Source organism: Pocillopora verrucosa, chromosome 9 (genome assembly GCF_036669915.1).
Source record: "Pocillopora verrucosa isolate sample1 chromosome 9, ASM3666991v2, whole genome shotgun sequence".
Classification (NCBI taxonomy): Eukaryota; Metazoa; Cnidaria; class Anthozoa; order Scleractinia; family Pocilloporidae; genus Pocillopora; species Pocillopora verrucosa.
Genome location: NC_089320.1, coordinates 8,815,343 through 8,837,750, shown reverse-complemented (window position 1 = coordinate 8,837,750; position 22,408 = coordinate 8,815,343). Strand labels below are relative to the sequence as shown.

The window sequence follows — 22,408 nt, the reverse complement described above, 5'->3', positions numbered from 1 at the left end:
ATCAAGTGTTCCATTCATTTGCTTCGAGATTATATTTGGGGTGTCAACGTTGTACTGAAAGCAATGGTGATTAAAAATTTATTGTTAAGACGAATCACGAATTGAAAGATATGATAAAGGGGTTCCGAGACACAAAGAGGTCATTCACGTGACTGGTCCACCTAAGAAAGGAGAAGAGCCTTTCATGTCATCGAGCAATCTCTGTCTTCCTTTTAACCGCGTTACAATTTTAATTCAACCTTTTGGTGATGGGTCGTGATTTTTTCTCAAACACTTAGATGTAAATATATGTACCTATATGTACTTGTACGATATCTTTTAGTTTGTATAATTATCTTTATTTTTGGTAGTTTACCTCGATATGAGAACCTGTAATGGTTTTCTTTGCTTAGTCACTATCATATTTCTTGGCTTCATCATTTTGACTTGCTTGTTTTCTTTGTTCTAAGTTACTAGTGCACCTAACAAGTTCTTGGCTGAGGATACGTCCAAACTTCACGTTTTCCTCTACGAGCGAAAACAAAGCCGAAAAGATTCTTGTTTTTTCTTGGCATGTGCAAGATAGAGAATCGACATAATTAATAAAAAACCATGATTATCAATCTACATCTAATGTTATAAATAAATTTCGATACGATAAGATTCATTCCTGTTATGCTCGGTTTATATTAACCATGCATTGTAACCACAGCTAGAGAAAAATTGGAACATTTTCCAAGATATATCTAAAAAGCGTAATACCATATACAAGCCGTTCGTAGCTTTCATCGAAAAAGCCTATTCAATATATATAGGGTGAGTCCACAAATTGGCCCTTTAACCTTGCTTTCCAGTAACCTCCTTTGTACACATAACAGAATGTTCCAGAATCCGCATCTTCCAGAGACACAAACCATCTAAACACAAAGAAAGAACTTTTAAGAAAAGTGACTATTATACCATGACAGTTTTCATGATAGGTCTTGATTCAGGGTTGAGGGTTGTTATTTCCAGCAATTGTCGGATAATGTGAGGCTCTGTACGGAAGCAATACATTTTTCAGTTTGGAAAACAATAAGCGCATTGATACCGTACCGACAGACTCTCATGGTGACTTTTTATTATCATCTAAGTACTGAGTTTACAACTTATGATCATTGTCAAAATCACCAGTGACTCCACCATAGGATCTTGATGGATAGGTGGGTAAAAATGGATGGTCTCGCTAATTAACCACGGGAGTTGATCATACTGATGTTGCCTCAAATGACGCTCCTTTGAGTCTCTTAAACTGCGCAAAGACTCAGAACATACTATTTTTGATCTGACTCTCGAATCTCCAGATTGAGACGAAGAAGTTGTAAAGCTAGATGATAAGAATTTTGATCTTACTTTTGCCCTATGAACGAGTTGGTTATTCAATGCAATTTCCTGATTAGTCGGCGGTATTTTTCTGATGACACTCAACCAGACTCCATTCTCACGAAACTTTTTGTACAATTGTCTACGTTTTCATGCGTTTTCACATTTAGGCATTTTTTCCCACTCTTTCACTCGTCCATGCATGTATGTTACTTTAACATTCGACCATAAAAAACAAATGCTGTTGTTCCTAAATTCTATTCATAAGAAAACAAGAGAAAAAGGACAAAACAAAGACAAAAACAAAACAAAACAAAACAAAACAAAACAAAACAAAACAAAACAAAACAAAACAAAACAAAACAAAACAAAACAAAACAAAACAAAACAAAACAAAACAAAACAAAACAAAAAACAAAACAAAAAAACAACGAAGCTGTCAAAATAAATAATTAAAACTACCTTGGTATCCAGGCCTGACCAGCAAGGTCCCTTTGCTTTCTAGCCCCTCTCTGCTTTTCCTCTAGGCGATGCTTTTCGCTGGCGGAAGCATCAATCTTTGAAGACACAAGGGTAATAAAAATTCTTTAGTAACACAGCATTAAAAATGGTAGGAGATAGTGTACAGCGGTCAGCTTCAAGGGAAAAGTTTACTATGTTAACCTCACAAGGTAAATGTACTTATTATTGTGCAAGTTGAAGGACAGCATTGACATTAAAGTGCTTATACGCTGGCTCGTAAATACGTGATTCAAACAGGTAACTTTTCAAACAATTCGCAAAGCTCATCTGTAAAAATCCCTATAAATCATAGTGCGACAAAAATGTAATTCCTGTTCACCAAACCTTTCCACATTCCAGGAGCCGAATATCTGTTCTGACTCGACAGTCGGTGTGGCATGAAACGTCTGAGAAAAAAGAGAAGGCTATTTAAGTATCACAAGCTGGAGGAAGGTATTTAAGAAAAAGACCACAGTTAAGTGAGCAATTACTTAACTATGATTTACTAGTTTTCTTGCTGTAGATTTTATTTTGGAATTTTTTTGAAAGCTAAAGCAATTAGCATGTAGCTTCCAATAGCAGTTATGTCAAAGTTTCAGACCAGCGTTCTCGCGTAAAATCAAAGTTAACGAAATAGCACTATCATCGCTCCACGCAGCATGACTTGGGCCTCTTACCCATTTGAAAATGGGATTGATGAATTCAACCTTTCTTAAGCAGCTTTAACCTCTGAGTCTGAGTCTTTTTGCTACTGCAATGAACTCTGGTCGTTTTAACGACTCCATTTTTATAAGATATAAAAAAATTAGATTTTTGAAAATTTCATGTTTGAAAAATCAATTTTTCAAGACAAAAGCTTCAGCGTCTTTCAAATCAGTACACAGTAGCGTCAATAATTAATCGCTTATTTTGATTCCTTCAGCGAGGCGACTGCCACTTATTCTGAAGAAATCCATTGCTTCTTTCCACGTTCTGAATGTGAATTGTTTGGCTTCTGAGTCTGATGAAAATGTATGGCTTTGATCTGATCTCATTATCAACATTCTTGATGCCAAGTGATTCTTGCAGCTCTCTCTTGGTGCGTAAAGTGTGCTTTTTTCTCCCGCCATTTCCATCAGCTTGAAATGATTGATCTTGAAAACGGGTTCTCTTTTTCCAACAATGGGATCAATGAGGTCATTCTCTCTCTTTGTCTTCAAATCTGCCTCTGCCTCTGTTGAGCTACTGGCCTCAACAGCTCAACTTCGCAGTATGGTACGCAAAGACAGGTTACGGAATATCTTGTGAGGTATTTGACAAGGTTCCAGAACAGATCAAGTCATTTCTGACGTTTCACTTCTACTTCACCTCCGGAAGGATTCTCTTTGAGATGGGCGGGATTCAGAGTCAATTGTGACACGCCATTGTTCAAACCAATATGTGCACAATTTGGAATTTCATCAGGAGCATAATTCCAGTTACAGACTTCCGCTTCAGAGAATGTGATAATCACGGTGTCTGATCTGCTTTCGTTTATGTCAAATCTTGGACCATCAGCAACTTCAAACTCTTATCGTCGTTATAACAAGTTCGGCGATGACGGTGGAAAAGCCATCACAGGCAATCTGATCTACTTGACAACGAATGACAACGGTAGGGTTGAGAGACAATTTGACTTCTTCATGGCAGACAAGTCAGAAGGTCTGACGCAAGCTGGGATGGCGAGACTGAATCAGTCAATTGAGGAATTCGTTTATTGCATTCTTGGTGCACAAGCAAATGTCAGATGATCAATCTTGAGTTCATCAGGAAGCAGTAAGGGAGCTCAACGTGAGTTCCTCTTCTTGGTTGAGGATGTAATCAGAAAGTCAGACAAAATCAGTGAATTTGGAGGCGAAATCAGTTGGAGTAAGGCACATAATGGGAGCTTATCAAAGATCAACAGACTGGCCTCTCACCCGTCAAATTCAATTAACAAGACTTCAACTGAAGTTCAGGTGAAGTCACCATCAAGGTTAGATGGAAAGTGAAGCACGAGCGACAGAGACAAATCATGATATGGTGAAGGTCGGATTGATTTCAGCTGGAATGGTCTCAGCCTTCTTGATTCATCGATTCTTCCTCTGAAATCACTCGACCATAACTACAGCAACTCCCATTATCAGAAGCCATGCATTTTGACCGAGGAAGCTGATCACTGATCTAACAGCTCTGAATACGAAGCATGAGGCAAAAGGACATATCCTTTGTAAGGAAGAGACCTGGGAGAATTCCCGCAATCTGACTTCCAAGAGTAAGACCTTTGGCAACAGACTGAAGGCTTTGTGTCACTAAACTAATAATAACTCCGATCGTTGTGCCAACTGCCAGGACAACAGCTGAAACTGTGAAGCCATACTTCTTAAGGATGTTTCTTACTCTCACTCTCTGTGAAGTACCTTCTTCAAGTTCTTCTCTATCATTGTCAAGGGCAACATTCCGCTCTATTACCTTTTCTCTTATAGCTTGGTCTTCATTCTCATCCTCGGCAATCCCCCGATCCTCCTGAATAGACTTCTGCAGCTCTTCAATTTCTGTATCCTTCTGTGTAATCAATCTCTCTTGCTCCGGGCCAAGTGAGGTTTTAAATTGTTTCAGGAGTGATCGATTCAACCTTTTTTTTTTTTACACCTTTCTTCACCATACAAGGGATGTCCTCTTGCCCTGACCAAATATCTTTACCTGCCACCGTCCCCTTTTACTATAAGAAACTTTGAGTTCCAAAGCCTTTGCCTCAGGATAATTTTGGTAAGGGAGTCCCATGCCTTCTAATTCAAAGTTAGTATCACCTTCAATGAAAGATGTTTCGGCGGTTTTTGACCCTTTCTCTTTTCCCCTGTTCATTGTTGTCATTGGAATTTCTTCATCTGATGGCGCTGGAGTTGAATTATTACATAAAAGGTATGCTTGAAAATTGTTTCAATAGAGGATCAGTATCTTCAAAATCATCCATTTGAAATAAATTATTAATTAATTAAATGGAAGTCAGTGAGAAAAGCAAAATTTTGAAAAAAGAACGCATCAAGGCTGATCGCGTAATTCACAGAGTGACACTTAACCCCAATAGGGCATCTCTCTGTGAAACACAATGTTCCAGTTCCAAACCTTGATGACGAAGTTGTCCTTGTGCCTGGATACGGAATACGGATACGGAGTGGTCATGCAAACAATTATATCGTGAACAACGACGCACGAGCGCCTGTTGACAGGTTGACTGTGAAATTTGTAGGAGAAATCGTGCAAGACACCAATGGCTACGATCTCTTCAAGCTCTATGAAAACTTCTCCTCGACTGAGAATGAAAGAGCAAGCATGCTCAGAGAAGTTATTTAGTCTGTTGATCTTTCGAAGATCAGATGCAATGCTGGAGATAGGAAATCAGGAGTTGACAAGGAGAATAAGCTCAGTGATGTTCATGAGAATAAATATAGGATTCCATTGGATCATGAGATTCTGAAGTATCAGGGAGTCTTCTTCCCACAAGCTCTCTATAATGAGCTTGTTTTTGAACTCAGACTAGCACCTGCCAGCAATTTTGGGATAAGATCTGACAACGCACAGCTTGCCTATGAATTTACAAACATCCAGCTTGAGTCTGAAGTAATTCACAGTCAATAACTTCCTGATGGACGAGATCTTACTACATATACGTAACAGCACCTCATTCATCTCAAGACAATCATTATCGTGAAAGCGACTGACATGATAATCAATGAAAGCTTAAGTGTTCCGTGGGGGTCAATGAAGGGTCTTCTTCTATTCTACATGCTATATGTCGCTGGTGCGAGAGACAGTGAGAACACATTCAAACTTGACATCACTGAAGTGAATGTGGTTGTGAGTAGAATTCCGAATAAGGTTTACAGCCAAGGAAAGAAGACAAAAGATATGTGGGAAGAGGTCTTCAGAAGATTTGGTAAAGAAACAGCGCAATGAATGCAACAGACTTTTATGCCGGAGACAGATTCAGTCTCTTCATCAATCTCAGGAGTATGAGAGACAATGATCTTCATGGAAGTGGATTGAAATTGGTAAATACGAAAGAACGAGTTCAGCTCGCAATTAACAGAAAAACATCAGGTTCAGGAAATGTGAAATGACACATCTTCATCCTTTCAAATGCCCAACTCAACATCAGCAACAGAGAGCTTGAAAATCTCAAGAAAACATATAAGCAGCCACGGGCATGAAATCCTTTCATGCGCGTGAGAAAAGGAGCGGGAAATTGGGAAAATTGGGAAAATTGGGAAATTGGCAGGAGGCCTACTGGTCAAAATGCTGCTGGCTCATTCTTAAGTCGCGTAATTCAACGCCGCAATACTTGATAGAGAGAGATATAGATTTACATCTGGTTATAGAATACTTGAAAAAAAAATGCAGATATTTTACGATCAAAGCAAGCAAATACACATAGATATCTGGAGAATATTCTGAAATTGTTATCCAGCAGACAGCAGAAACAACGCGCTTGAATGATTCCTACGAAAAGTCTTCCGGTCACGCTACAGATGTTAGTTGGGTGGAGTTTAGCATGGAAATATTTGATGGCGGTAAGTGAGAACGACAACACTATTTTAGCTTTATTTTCGGAATAGTAGCACAGTTCTTGAATTTGATGGAGCTGTTGATATTCCATCTCAAATGATAGGGCAGAATTTCTCGTCTGTAAAGCCGAAGTTGTCGCACACGTGAGCTGGTTTATCAGCCAACACGCTACATGTGACTTCATAATCTCCTAACATGAGGGAAATGATAATAAATAATCAAACTATAGACTAATCAATGTTTTCTGCCATGTGAAGGCTATATTCGCCTACATGCATCTCTCCAAACATGAAATTTTGCACTCCTAAAAAAAATCTTGAAAGTTGTTAACATTTGCGACAGTTGGCCGACAGTATCTTTCGGGAACTGTTCTTCACTTTTACCCACATTTGTAGCTTTCTTGATCAATCATCTTGTATAATGAGCTTTATAACATAGCTTGTAAATTTGTGTAATCAAATTCAATTGCGCGAGCGTGCTTCATATTCCTATTGTGCACGCTCATGACGTCAGCAAACAAATCCCTCGAGAAAAAAAAATTTTCCATCGGGTTGAAAATGTTATAAAACAATTGGTTCATACGTCAGCTGTGCGTTCATCGAGATATGAAGCACTTGGGAAGTTTGGAGAGCACTCAAGAAGCTAGAGTTGCTCGAGGCGTAGCCGAGACAACTCTTACGCATCTTTCGTGCTCTCCAAACTTCCCACGTGCTTCATATCTCGATGAACGCACGCTGACGTACGAGCCAATTGTTAAAATGAGCGCTTAGAACCAGTATCGTGTGGCAGGTGTAGTTGAGAGAAGCTTGTCAAAACCACAGATTTTAAAAGGCATCCTGGACAAAAATACGGCAGTACCCAAAGATTTTCTTGATGGTTTTCAGAGACAAAGTGATGGATTATAAAGGGAAGTTAAAATTAGAGCTCGAGCTTTCTGACAAGGGGAGATATTTGACCTCAAAGCAATCGAATATTTATGGAATCGAAAACTCTAAAACAGTCATTTATTTGCCTCTGTTGATCGACAAGCCATCGATCAAATTGACTGACACTTGCATCGTAAAATCATTAAGGATGTAACAATAAGTATGTAAAACCCTTTAAGTAATCGGTTGAATACCATCACAGTAAGAGCTTCATACATTTTACCTAATTTGAAGCGATTTCCTCAGGGAAGGCCAAGAAAAACAGGGGGGTGGTCTATCTCCCCCCAGAAATAACGAAAACAGAAACCAGTTTGTCTGTTTGAGTTTTGGGGTAGACCCTATAAACTAGCTAAGTTTCACTGAAATCGGTGAGATGGTATGTGCTCTCCTGGACACACTCTTAAGTACACATGACCCAAAATGTAGCCAATAGAAATTTTCATATTTACTTCCAAAGCTCATTCAAACAGAGCTACGAAAAACCACTTCATTACCTTTTATAAAAATGTTCCTCACTATCTGACTTCTGCATTTTTTATACAATGTATCTCTGAATTAACCATAGTCTAACCTTGATTCAAATTCAATCTACAGTATACATCCTCCTGATACATACCATATTCTGGATCGTTTAATTGAATTGAAAACTGTGTGAAGCCATAATATCTGAAAACAATTGAACCAACAAATTGCTACAAGTTCATTATTTATTGAAACAAGTATAACAGTATAACTGATCAAAAGTTCCAGCTTCTTCAATTGAGTGTTCACCAACATCACTTGGAAACTTACTGTGTAATTGGACAATTTCACAACCTGGCAAGTTCTTATATTTATAAAGACACAAATAACGGTTGACTAACTCATTCACAAGACTAATGACCACCACAATTGTTAAAAGAGATATTTTGAATATGGCATATTAGAATATGGGACATTATGCATGGAACTGTGATAGTCCATTTTACTGACTTTTCACACCTAAAATTTGTCTCTTATCATATAGAAAATAATAACACTTTAACTACAATTCTTCTTTGGTAGAAAACACTTTTTAATGGCATTGTTTTACCATTGCTTTGCTACTTGAACAAACACCTTTGTAAATTATTTTCCTTCCCCAAAACACCTCCAAGAGCCCCCCCCCCCCCCAAATATTGACCTGTGAAAATTTCAAGTCCACTCAGTTTCTCAGTAACACCTCTGATAAATAATTAACAGTCCCTTATCATAACTTAGTTCAGTGCTCTGCATATCAAAAACTTTATTGTACCTCCAGGAATCTTCAGGTTTGGTATTTGCTGTCCATAGGTCAATGGGATCCATGTCTGTGTCTGAAAAATACAATAAAACCACAAAATACCAAGTTAACCAGGGTCAGAGTTGACATGTAGGCTCCATGGAAGACCCAGTCTTGGTATATGTTACCACCCCTTTTATACAATTCCTACCCAAATGAGGTCACCCATAAAGTGCTCATGGACTTGCTTGCTCTTGTCCAGATGTACTTCATTTTTATATTAAACTCATACATGCATCTTATTTATACTAGAAGGAACCATTTATACAACTATGTTTCTAGAAATCTGTTTGAAAATACAATGTCATTGAAAAGAACTTATCTTCAACATACATCATGCTCTGAACACTAGAAAAAACTCAGCCTTCATTGGTCAGTTACATCCTTGTTCCATTTTGGTATTTTACTATTTAATAACCTCTTTTGTGTTTCTCTGCTATCCCAATTACTTTAGAGTTTCAATGTAATCAATCAAAATATTCAACAACTCAAAACACAAATCTTACCACAAAATATGCATTTTTTTACAGGGACTATTCTGCATGGGCATGCAACAATAACCTAAGATTGCTGTATAGCTCTAACCTTGAACACAGAGATTTAACCTGATGGATTATAAAAAGAGCAGCCAGTCTTATTCTTTATTAATGACACACTAAATTGCAAAAACAAGTCAACATACCATCTACAGAATGCAATTCAAGGCTACGGTCCCATGCTCCCACAATGTTATATTTGACATGACCCTTCGAATTTAGCACCTCCCCTACAATGCAATGGTGCTAACACTGATGAGTGTGAATGAGCAGATATTCTCATTTTCAAAAGGTTATAAAAATATTATGGCCAGTGAACCAAAAGAAAACATTTCTGAAGAAAGGTTTGAGGTGGCCAGGGGTTGTTCTAGACAATACCAAAGAGATTGTTTAACTTACATGGACTAAATAAAGCATTAAGAGGTAACTTAGACAGCAACAACCATAACCTGTTATGTCAATCTAACAAAGAAGTACATATTCTGTGATGGCCTTATGACCTTAAAATCCAAATGACAAGAAAACAAAACAAAGGAACAAATATCAACACTGAAAGCACAAAATAAATACAAACAGAATCTAATGGAAATATATGCTGGGCAATCATTCGAAACATATTAGAAAACTTAATTGATTTTAAAACTACCTGCATGCAGCCAATTTATACAAAACAGGATCAAAGCATCTTTTCCATTATTTCTTTATGTTACAAAAGTAGAATTCACCCCTGAAACTTTTCATACAGGTGTTCTCAAACACCATCATTAAAAAACGTTGCTTCATATTGTTGGTATGTGGCAGACTGGAAGATAACAATTTCTCATAGAGGTAATTTGGTGTTCATCTATTGAAGATTTTGTCATAATAAAATAACAGATACGATAAATGGCTAGGTAAAGAAATAACAACAGAGGACAAATTTGACAGGGAGCATCTAAATAATGAGCATCTAAAACAATATGCAGGCATTGTTTTGAACCTTAAAAAGATCATTCAGAAGATCCACAATGCAGTTTAGCCAAGATTTTGTTTGATAGGGGCAATTTTTCCAGATAACCAAACTGACCACAAAAGGGATTAGTATAAATATAGACTCAGTAGACCCTCCTCTTCAACTGCTTATCATTCAAAAACTGCCAGTGTCCAGTCCTCAGTGCTGAACTACTTTTATTAAGTGCCATTCATCACTGTGTACATAGGTTGTCTTTTCCAGTGGGTAAATTCCATTACACTTGAGAGATATCATTGCAGTTTTACCTAAACATTAGTGCAGGTCACTGCTTTAACACAGAATGTGGCATCATCTACAAATAGATCATTTCTTTTCTCCCAGCTCAAAGGGAGATCACCAGTGAATAGAAGGAAGAGGACAAGACCTTAATTGGAGCCCTGGGAAACACACCATAGCTTAATATATGCAGCAGATATAGTGCCTCCAAGCATCATACCCAACATGTTGTGATCCACACCCTGAACCAGCTCCATGACTCATGCAACCCTTTCCACACAAAAGGGATTCAGTCATAAAATATCTTGGAAATGTAGCTAATTTAGCCCGGAACTTCATTTTTAAATAAGAGAAAGTTGGTATTTATTGAATTCCTAACATTGTTGTAGGTGTGTTACCACTGGAAAAAAGATCACTTTGTATAATGTGAATACAAGGTGGTAAGTGGATTTCTAAGATTACTAGAAAGAGTACACTATCATCAATTCTGGCTCTATTTAGGAATATAGAAAAGTACAAGTTGGTTATTTGACCTGAATATTCAATCTCATTGCCCAATCATTATGGGACACTACAAAAATGAGGCAAAATCATTCATCATTCCATTTGACAAAGGTGAGGGGATCATTGTGCTAAGTACTTTCCTGTAGTAGAAAAGTGTGACAAAACCTGACAGAGCAAGACAGAACAATGTGCAATAACAACAACTAAGCATAATCTGAAAAAAGATTGCTATAGGATCCTTTGTTGTTGTAGTAACATGAAAGTATTCTTATAATGTGTCGCATGGGATAGTAAATCTCATTTTTGCTTTCCTGCTCAACATTCTTGCAACACATTTATTTAGGGTAAGATTATGCCTTAGTTCAGCAATATTTATGTACGTTCCATACTGGTTGGGTTTGTGTTATAATTAGGTTATGTCATCAGAACTTCTTGCTATCCTCTGTATTCTCTATCAAGTGTATTAGTTATAGTTACCTTTATGTATACAGTTCAGTTGAGTGTGCCTCACTTACTTCACAGCAGCAGTCTTGTAACCTACTGCATGTAGCCCAAGCTTTAAAACAGGTTGACCCCAACCGACCCTTCCCTGATGTTTTACTACACTGTGATACTACAATAAGGTGTAGAAATTAGAACCATATCTACAATCCTGTATCCCTTGTGTATCCCTTTTGTTCAAGAGTCATGACCATGATGCAGCATTGAAATTCCCCAAATGGCAGTAAATACACATTAATTCTCGAACTCTACATGTTTGCATTTAAGGATACAGCTCTACTTTGTGCTATACCAATACCTGAAAGCTGTTTGAAGCTCTCTTGGACTTCCCTTACAGGTTGAAAATGTAGTCTACACTGCTCTTGCGTTGAGTGATTTGTCACCACAACATCTCCTTCCTATGAAATCCAATAAAAGGCCACTTTAATCTATTTATCTGTAAGAGTTTGAGGTACCATCAAGTTTTTTCCTGGTTGTAGCACAAGTGAAGACCCCTGAAAACTAAGACCCAAAACCAGAAAACAGAGACCTAAAAACAACTCCTTTATGATCTTGAGACAAGAAGTTCGGGTCACACTTTATGGCTCCACCAAAAAAAAAAAAAAAAGTGAAAAGCTTGATAACTTCTCTGTTAGCAACAGTTTAACCATTTATCAGTTAAACAAAAGCAAAATTGCTAACAATTACATAAAATGCTACACTGGTGTACACTTTATTTTCTTTAACTTTCCTCTTTGTTGCTTTCCTCATTTATTTAAAAAAAAAAGTACTGCCTTTTGACATTTCTAACTGCTGCCCCCAGCTGTTCTTGTTCTAAATGAAGATCAGAGCTGGTGATGTAAACTTTTGACCTGGCTGATGCCAGTCGGCATTACAGCATTGTTCTTCTTTCATACGAAAGCTGGTCTAGCTGCTCTTCAAAGCAGCCAGTCTAACATGACAAACGGCATAATTTTTTGTCTTTTCAGTGTTGTGTGAAGGAAGGTTTCCTGCCTCTCATTGCTTGTGTAATGTCTACACCACTCTAGTTGGCAAAGCTTACAGGCAGAGAGCATGTGGTGGCTTCTGTGCTGCAGGACACTCTGAAGTTTGAATGCAGTAAGTTCCACTTCATAAAGCACATCAGCCAAGGAAGCTTTGGAGAGTTTTTCTTCTCCAACTGCATTCCGAATTACACAATTCTTAAAGGCACTTAGTTCACAAGAAGTGGGGGGCAAATGACAGATGAGTTTGATCACATCCTTCATCACTATCCAAAATTAAAGAAAATAAGGGGATCTTTGTTTTAGGTCTGAGTTCTTCAGTTGTTTGTTTTTGGGTTTTTGTTTTTGGGTTCTTTTTTTTAAACTACTGTTTAATTGCATACTGTACTACTAAAAAGATTAAAACTGCAGCTAGATATTTCCAGTGAGAAACTACATAACAAGATCCTAAAAAACAAAGAAAATAAAGGGGTATTCATTTTCAAGTCTTTGTTTTCTGGTCTTCAATTTCAGGTCTTAGGTCTTAGGTCTTAGGTCTCAGCTTTTTGTGGTCTTTGTTTTCGGTACTACTATTTTTTTCCCCTTAGTCAACCAATATGAAATGCTTGTTGCATAGTTAATCATCAATCGAAAAAGGTACTCTTCAATGCCACTAGTAACTCGGTAAAAGTTAACTTTGATAGGCTATTTCAAAAATGAATATAGATGGTTTGTTTAGTTTGGTTAGGTTTCACAAAGTACAAGAAGCAATGGGCATATTCAATCTCACTGTCGAATCATAATGGGTCCTACAGTAGATAAAAATTAGGTAATTATCCTTAGCACTAATTTTATTTGACAAATATCATTTCAGTAGTATTCTGCAAGGATCTCTTAATTTCATTTCTTAACTGCAGTGCAAATATATGAATTTCATATATCTAAAATCATCATTCATCACTTGGATGGTTTATTTGGACCCAACACATTGACCAGCCCCCAATTAGCTCGTTAGCTCAGTTGGTAGAGTGCTGCACCAGTATTGCAGAGGTCATGGGTTCAAATCCTGTACGGGCCTGAATTTTTTTTTTCAGGTCCTATTTTCAACTACTCATTTCAGTAGCGTTCTTAGCTGCAAGGATCTCTTAGTGTCATTTCTTCACCACAGTACAAATATATGAATTTTATACATCTAAAATCATCAAATATATGTTATTTAAACTTAGACATTATTGGATGAGGAGCCTTCACACTATAATTGATGCTTTTTTGAAAAACATGGAAATGAAGAACCAAGTTGGCTTAGCCCAGACCATTTTTACACACTTTTCCTGTCCAAGTCAACAACATGACCCAGAAACATTGGAAAGGCTAAAACCACAGAAAACTGGCCATGGTCACTACTTGTTTTAAGAGTTTTTTTGGGATATATAGTTTGCTTTTGTGCCCTATCCATGTAGCTCAGTCTTGCTAACTAAACAGCTTACTGTATTTTGTTTCATTAAATTTCCTTTTGCACTAAAATTGTAGTAAGCTGACTAAAGCAACTTATCACTTCGGATCTAGTTTTCAAGGTTTCTTTAGCAAGATTGTAACCATTAGTTAACACTGTTTGTCACTGACAATACGTGGATATTCACATGTCCATGGATATTCACATGTTAATGGATATTAAAATGTAATGAACTCAGTTTGCTTTCAAAGTGTAATAACAGGACTTTCTGTTCTGTGAATATGACTCCATTTCTTTTGTTAGTGCACAATATTGCCTTGCCTTTGGCAAATCACTCTGAAGTAAACAAGCAAACTCACCTGATCTACATAAATACTGCCAACAAGGATGTTGTGAATTGTTGTGATTGGCTTCTGCCATGTAAAATGATGACCATCTGTTTTAAACTTCACGTGACACAATCCAGTTGGAATAACCTTCAAAAACTATGAAGGTAGGCATATGTCATCCATATGATATATTCCAACACAACTGTATAAGTATCTTTTATTAACAATAACGTTAGAACTTTATGATTTATTTTGAATATGCAAAGTCACATACATAATTCAAATGATATATACATATAAATATATGTATATTTTCCTACAGGTTTCAACTGGCCACCATTGTTTCCATGTTCATAGGTTATTCTATTGTCTGGCATTGTATAAGCATAGAGATCTTGTTTATGTGCACCCAATACTTATCATTTCTGTTACTTTTACAAGTGGTGAAAGCACTGGGCTAAAAATTTGAGAAATAATGTGTAATACCTGTCCCCTAAATTTAGTATCAAGTTTATATTCCTGCCAGAAAATCCAGTGATCAGATTCTGCATGAAGGGCTGAGATAGGAGGATGATGTGATACCTATGCATAAACAGATTTCAAAAGTGAATCTAATTAGATAAAACCACCATAATGGTAGTACACTAACTTGTCTTCCAAATAAAAACTAATTTGGTACTCTATTTCAGGAAAGAGACATATGTTATTTGCCAGCTGGGAGGTCCGTATGGTGAAAAACTGTGACAGATGTCTTGAAAATACTGCCCGAGGCCATAGGCCAAGGGCAGTATTTCAAGACTGAGGTCACGGTTTTTCACCATACGGACCAACCCTTGGCCAGTAAATAACATATATTTTTTTTTAACTTGACGAAATTATTTCTGAAAGAACCCAAATGATTTAGGGCTGTAAATACGGCAAGATCTTCCATAAACTGAACAATTTATGAGTGAGTAAACGGTAGTTAAAATAGAGGTGATGCAAATTAAAGAGAGATGCCTCACCGAAACATTTTCATTTCCCTAATGATAACGGTGATTTAAAAGTCTTCCAAACAAACTTTGAAACATTATTTTTACAAGTATCTGTCACAATCTGACACCTGTCAATTAGGGAACATGTAAGAAAAAAAAGAGCAAGAACATTTGAAAAACAATGGAACTAGTTTGGCAAGGACTGTCATGACAATTTTTTCTTCAAAAACAGTCAATGACCTAACAGAAAGTATTTTTCCCTCTCATCGATGATTCATTCATTTACAAAGATTTACCTCTGTTCATTAATAAAACGGCGAGGAAAGTAATTGTGAGTAAATGCAAATTTTTTATTTTGAAGTTGTGAGAGTTTGTTCATTTGTTTGCTGCAATGGCGTGCGTAAATCTGGTCTTTCCTCCACAAAAACTAAATTTGAATGGCACACCACCAAAACACACAGGGATTTAATGCAGCCTTTTCTCATTAAATTCCTTCAGTTTCTATTGTGCAATTTACAGTACAAATGTCCAAATTGAACGGACTTGGAAAGACTCACCAAGAGTGTATATTTGTTGTAGAACTTAAATTAAAACTTTGCTGAGAAAATTCAGATATTAGATGAATTAAAGTTCCATTGTTCAGTTTACCTGTAACCAAATACCTCACGTTTTAACTTTCTATGTACTTTTTGTGAACGATTAAAATTAATTGCAGACGGTTTTTAGGCTGCTTGTCAACCAACATAATGGCACTATTGCTTATACAAATTCATTCTGAAACCAATATTTTTCTGTCAATCAAAGTGATTTGAGAGAGAGAAAAGAGAGGATTCATAATTTATTTACTGGCTTGAGGTAGTGACTGACATGTTTGCTTAAAAATACTGCCCAGAAAGAAAAATGAGATGTATCTATGAAAAATGGCAACAAAAATTGGGATGTACTTGGCAACTCACGGAAGCGTTACCATGGCTCTTGGGCAGAGATAGGAAAATACTGACTGGGTAAAGAACCAATCAGATTGCAGGATTTGTTACCATGCCCTTTAAAAAATAAATAATATGAAGTGTTGACTTTATTTTTTCCTTTCCTTTCACAGCAATGAAGATCACCATTAGTTAAAGTGTTTTTTTATCCTTTTGTCTTAAATTGTTAAATATTTTTTAAGACACTGACATTCCATGTAGTATTTTCTTTTGTTGTGTTTCATGTACATTGCAGTTGGATGGACGGTATCCAGTCAAGTCGCCGACGGTTCGACTCACCAACACCAACTCACCGACGTATAAAATGGAGTAGAGATGTCGGTGAGTTGGTCTTCAATCCAGTACAACTTATTAGAAGTTAAAGATATAGAAAAGTAAAAGATCTTTAGAATCCAGTTGACACGATGAGTCTTTACGGTGTTGTTGTCACACAATAACTCGTTCACATCCAAAGTTTTTTTGGTCATTGGTGATGTTTACCTTGCTTAAGATCCTCATAAACTTTGTTGGAAATAAGAAGAATTGTTTTTTTTCAAAAGATCTTGTCGAGAAAGTCAAGTTTTCTTAAAAAAAACCTTACCAATTGACATAATGAGTCTTTATATGTGGTGTTGTTGTCACACAATAACTCGTTCGCGTCTGAAGCTTTCATAGTCATTGGCGATGTTTAATTTGCTTTATTCGCCATGAGATCCATATAAACTTTGTTAGAAGAAAGAAAAAAATGTCTTTTTTCAAACTAAAGATCTTTTACTTTTCTTTATCTTTAACTTATTATAAATCGTACTGGATTGAAAACCAACTCACCAACGTCTCTACTCAATTTTATACGTCAGTGAGTTGGCGTTGGCGAGTTGTACCATTGGCGACTTGACAGTAATTCGGATGGACTAAGTGAGGTAAATTAATGTAAATTTGTCAATTCAACCATTGTTTGTTTATAGCTCTGGTTTTCACTGCTACATATGTGGATGCCAAAGGAAAAGGTTCTTTTAAATTTTATTTGAAAGGAACAGTGTGTTTTGTCCTAAGCTATTGATGGCATTACAGATGGAGACGAGATTGAATATCTAAAATCCATTCTAGCTACTTTTAATTGAGAGTTCAGCTTTATATCTAATTTATACCTTTGTCTGTAAGATGGGAGAGGTGTATGGAGCATGAAGAGGAAGGTTAGTGAGAAGTTAGTAGTCAGGAAACTACACACAAAACACAACTACAGTAGACAGCCCCCATTTTGGCTAATGCGAGTTGTTACAATGTGCTGAGCCTGATAATATTAGCAATTTGTTCTGAATTTTTTGCTTTAGATATCTGGACGATTTTGATATTTAGGTTGTTCATATATGAGTGAAAATAATTCTAAGTGATAAAAATTAAACCTCCAATGCAAGTAATAACATATTTTTGATGTTTTCTTAGTGAGCTAGAGTAATTTGTGGTAAAACAGAAGATGTCATTTGCAGCTCAACTCCTTGGACACAATGTGCAGTTTCATTTGAACATACCATAGCATCAACAAAATTTGGATTGGATTGGATTGGATCACGGACTGGATCACGGACTGGATCACGGACTGGATCACGGACTGGATCACGGACTGGATCACGGACTGGATCACAGACTGGATCACAGACCAGATCACAGATCATGGATCAGATCATGGATCAGATCATGACAATTAAGATTAGAAATTTTGTGTGACAAGCCAAAATAAAAATATTGTAATTTTTTGTGAAAAAATTACAATATTTTCAATGAAAATTAGAGATGCTGCATAACAAACCAAAACAGAGTCTGTGTGACATAATGGAGAGCAGGCCCATTTGAAAGTTTTTTGCCACAAAACTCCATGTAGTCACTTTCACGGCTGTGTCAAGGAGTGTTGTGTAGCGCCACCTTGGATGAAGGCAAGCAAGAGGAATGTATCACTCTTCAATCAGGAGGCGAGCATTGGGATTTTTGGTTTTGGCTTTTTTTAGATTGGTTTTTTGGTTTTTGTGCCAAAAGTACAGTTTTTCAGTGATCCTGTTCATTTCGGTTTGCGCATTTTATATGGTTTAGCATTTGGTTTTCAGTTTTCATCAACATACCATAAAATACTTTGTAAGATGTTGGGGTCATAGGATAAAATTCCTTTTCTGTGTCAGAAAAAATATTTAAAAAATATATCCACCAGCCTACACCAACGCTGTGATGCAGTCACACACAGGCCTTTTGCACATAGAGATGTCATTCATATGATTTTTAATTTTGTGTCAGAAACAGACACCTTAATGGAGACTGACTTCATTAAAGCAACTGAAAGTGGAAAAAAGGGGACGCAAGAATTCACAAAGGTCAACCTTTTTTTATCCTTTAGGACATGGATTGTGGAGAAAAGGTTAATTTCATTGTTCTTTCTTTTAAGATCCAAGCTCTCATTTACCACAAGTCACAGGAACAAATTACGGGACCAATTCATTAATGAACAACCACTTGGTTAAATATCAATTCAGATAACAACAAAATACCACGAGACTGTGTCATCCACTAACCTGCTCTGCAATTAGGGCATATCCAGCAGTGGGGTTAACAAATTCAAATGTTTCTCCTAGAAGTGGGTTGAAAGGTTTCCAGAACCTACAAGCAAGGATGAAATATAACAGTTTTGGACTCTAAGACTTTACCTTGGCAGAAAGAAAAATTTTTCCTTGCTACAAGTATCTTGAGGTTTGTTCAGCACCCCAGAATACAAATCCCAAGAGCTACTACATCTACTGACTACTTATGCATAACCTACATTAACTAATTAGTCACATTAATTGGTGGCATGTAAGAGCTGTCACAAAAATTATTTAGAATCGTTTTTCTACCATGTTCTACTAATGTTATATGAAATAATCATATTTTCTGATGCATTTCCCTTCCCCAGCCTTTTGTAATTATAGTCACAATGTTGAGTTCTTTTTTTTTAATGAATTTGTATACTGGTAAATATATAAAGTCAACAATTTTGTTCTTCCATCAATAATTAGTAAATCTACATGTATCTTCACATTCCCATCTTGAAAATCACCTTAATGGGTTAGGAGGGATGATTGAACATTTGATCAGTTGTGAAAAACTTCTGGGAGTGTGAAGGTACCAAACTCTTTCAAATATTACAATATTTGTATAGGTAATCGCATGATATCATGTGTAATTTGGAATAATGTAATAACACAAGTAGATTTTATCACGGACCAACAAAATTGGGTAATAGGAAGATGTTTGTTCAAATTTGTATCTTGCCCCCTAAGGCAAAAGTTGTGTTAAAATATCCACTCAATTATTTTGTAAAAGGCAAAATCTGCAAAAGGGGCTTCTTCATATTGACCAAGCTTTAGGACCCAGACCTTCTCTTCTAAGCCTAAAGCAAGAATTGGAGTCCTTGGACTAAAACATTTACAATCGTACATAACAACTGGAGCTCTTTAAGTGGCCTAATGTAACAGAAAAACACTGAAAGCATTCGTCAAAAGTTTATTTAACAACTGCATGGCATTGATTTGATCAAATTGGATTCCACAGCAAAACATCCAGACAAAACAAGAATCTATGCCTCGCAAAAGTCAGGCTAACCATAGGTCAGTTGTTGTTTGCGTTTTGAAGAGCACAAATCTGGAATGAAATCCCTTAAACAAACTGATTTGTTGTGGAAATATGGCCACCTCTATGAAAAGACTCAATAACCTACTGGCTAGTAATCTTCCTTTAATTTTTACCTAAAATATTCACATGAAGACTCATAGCTTCTAATTTAACTTTATAATTTGGCTTACTATAATTTGCAAAAGGAAACAAAATGAAAATCAGTATGATTGGTGAAATAGAAATCTGTAATTTGTAAAAGAGAAATCTGTAATATACATATGTAGACTTGTAGCTTATACTTTAACTTTATGTTTTGGCTTAATTACTGTAATTTGCAAAAGGAAACAAAATGAAAATCAGTAAGATTTGTGAAATAGAAATCTGTAATTTGCAAAAGAGAAATCTGTAAATGATTTGCCAAATAGAAATCTGTAATATGCAAAATATAAATCTGTTATTTGCAAAATGATAATCCCTACAGAAAACTCCATAGGCTGGAAGAATGAATCTGTCGGTTCACCACAAGTGTGGATTGCATATGCACCCTTCCAAATAATAATAAGAACTGGTGAAAGTGAGAAATGAAAAATTTGTGAGGTGTACTTGCAAAATCTCCACTATGTTCATGAATAAATCAATGCATTGACTGTGTGAAAGAAGAGGTAAGTCATTAAGCCAGAAAGAGCAATGGTAATTTGACATATTAGCTGGCACTGTGGCTGTAATTAATGTATATAAAGTGTAATCAAAGTGTGTTGTCAACAAATAATTCAAATGGGTGACATGACAATTTCCTGACCTGAAATACATGTGGAAATGATGAAAATGTTTGTAGATAAAATATCATGTTTGCGGGGAAAATGGACTTGACCCAGGCTCTTAGATTATCTTGAAGTTCCTGCCTGATTACGACTTTTTTTGTTAACAGTTTTCTATTTGCAAATTACAGATTTCTACTTTGCAAAGTACAGATTTTCATGTTGTTTCATTTTATTTCGCAAATTATAGCCTATATTTTCATAATATTGATAACTGTCACTGAAAACCTTAGCTAAGGAGAATCAATAATAAAAGTTATGTATGTATGTAGTTATGTGTCTGACTGTATAATGCCATAACATATAAATTCTTGGTGCCCACCTAACTACATGATATTTCAAAAGGCAGTCAATTTTGCACTAAAAAGAGCAACATGGTCATCTGCAAAGAGTTTTGTGTGCATAAAATAAACATTTGAAGAGAACAATGGCTTAAATGCTTTGTGATTAGGATTAATGGTGAAATGCAAACTATGCTGTTGCAGGTGTCAAAAAGTTTCACATGTTCTACATCTACAACTGAGTTTACCTTCCCAATACTGTAGAATATGTTGAACTGGCAAAGGCTGCCACATGAGCCAGTTGTACCAACGAATTTTTGCAAACTGTAAAAACAAAAGAAAACAAAACCAAAAATCTATTGGTGAGGTTGCATATATATCACTGTACACTACGCTCAATGTTTCAATTTTTAATATTTTTTAATCGTAGTTTTTATGTAATGAAATCTACAGAGTTGTATACCAAGAAAGGCTATTAAGTTTCCACTTGTGAGATGATTTATTATAATTTATCAATAATACATTGTTTGATTGACATTCAACCAATAATTAAATGGTAACAAATAATAATATTAACTATAATAATAATGATAACAATAGTATATATTGTAACATTAAAAAGGTGCTGGCTCAAAAGCCTACTGGTTCCTCTACCTTCTGGGCTTCTACAATGATTACCAAATACTTCTTTCAATTTTGTGTGTTATTTCAATTATAAATAACATTCCTCTATTATTTCAATTCCATTTTTTGAGACTTTCCTTTAGTACAAAAATGCATTCTGCATTCTAAAACAAGGAATGACCTAAAATGACCTAAAATGACCTAGAAAATGACCTTGAGTGATTTCTGAAGTGACCTAAAATGACCTGATATGACCTTGAGTGATTTCTAAGATGACCTGCAATAACCAGTACGACCTTCAGCAATGTGAACAATGCTGCATTAACAAAATCTGGATTGCACTGGACTGGATCGCATCAGATTGTTCATTTTGGTTTACGAATTTTAAGTGGTTTAATTAGCATTTAGTTTTTGGTTTTCGTCAAAAATTCAAGTGGGTTTTCCTATTTTTTTCCAGTTTGCCTTTGATCTGAGCAGCAATTAAGTGCATCTAATGATCTTGAACAGCCACAAAATGCAAATGTTATTGAGAACAATGCATGACATTAACCAAATGTTGCTATGAAAATAACTTCTCGTTGGTTGAAATAATCTGAGATAAAGTAGAGTAGTTTTGGAAAACATACTCTCAAAAATGAAACTGTAACTTGCGTTTGACAAAACACTCCCAATTTAAAAAAGACACATCTGCTCAGATGATTTTTGTCACATGCTAAGGAACATGTTCTTTAGACAGATCTCCTGAGGTCATTTATCAAATATAGTTCAATCTGGAATCTACGAGAAACACAAAATCCTCCTAAATGAAATCAAATGATCTTCAACATTTATGAAAAAGTAAAGTGTAAAAGTAAAAGAAAAAAGTATAGAAAAAGTGTTGTTGCACATGATCAACATGCATTAATTCAAATTAGCAGTGACTAGTGGTGCATCTGGGTCTCTGAATTCTTAAAGAAATCTTAAAAT

The 22,408-nt window shown here is 36.0% G+C and overlaps 1 protein-coding gene and 1 non-coding gene across 3 annotated transcripts in view; one reads left to right on the top strand and one right to left on the bottom strand.

Annotated features, from left to right (window-relative positions):
• Positions 1 to 206: 206 nt before the first annotated feature.
• LOC131773962 (oxysterol-binding protein 1) overlaps positions 207 to 22,408 on the bottom strand; it is a 29,274-nt gene continuing 7,072 nt past the window's right edge. Inside the window, exons 6-16 of one of the 2 annotated variants that reach the window (XM_059089952.2) lie at positions 21,067 to 21,142; positions 18,642 to 18,726; positions 14,631 to 14,726; positions 14,175 to 14,300; positions 11,699 to 11,798; positions 9,314 to 9,397; positions 8,605 to 8,665; positions 7,948 to 7,997; positions 2,188 to 2,249; positions 1,804 to 1,898; positions 207 to 896 (exon numbers count right to left, since the gene is read on the bottom strand). In XM_059089952.2, coding sequence (XP_058945935.2) covers positions 782 to 896; positions 1,804 to 1,898; positions 2,188 to 2,249; positions 7,948 to 7,997; positions 8,605 to 8,665; positions 9,314 to 9,397; positions 11,699 to 11,798; positions 14,175 to 14,300; positions 14,631 to 14,726; positions 18,642 to 18,726; positions 21,067 to 21,142 — 950 coding nt within the window. In that variant the 3' untranslated portion in view covers positions 207 to 781. Of the gene's footprint in view, positions 897 to 1,803; positions 1,899 to 2,182; positions 2,250 to 7,947; positions 7,998 to 8,604; positions 8,666 to 9,313; positions 9,398 to 11,698; positions 11,799 to 14,174; positions 14,301 to 14,630; positions 14,727 to 18,641; positions 18,727 to 21,066; positions 21,143 to 22,408 lie in introns of both variants that reach the window. The other variant, XR_009339373.2, reaches the window with a different exon arrangement.
• Positions 13,368 to 13,440, top strand: Trnat-agu (transfer RNA threonine (anticodon AGU)). Its single transcript has one exon. It is a non-coding gene; the product is annotated as a tRNA-Thr (tRNA).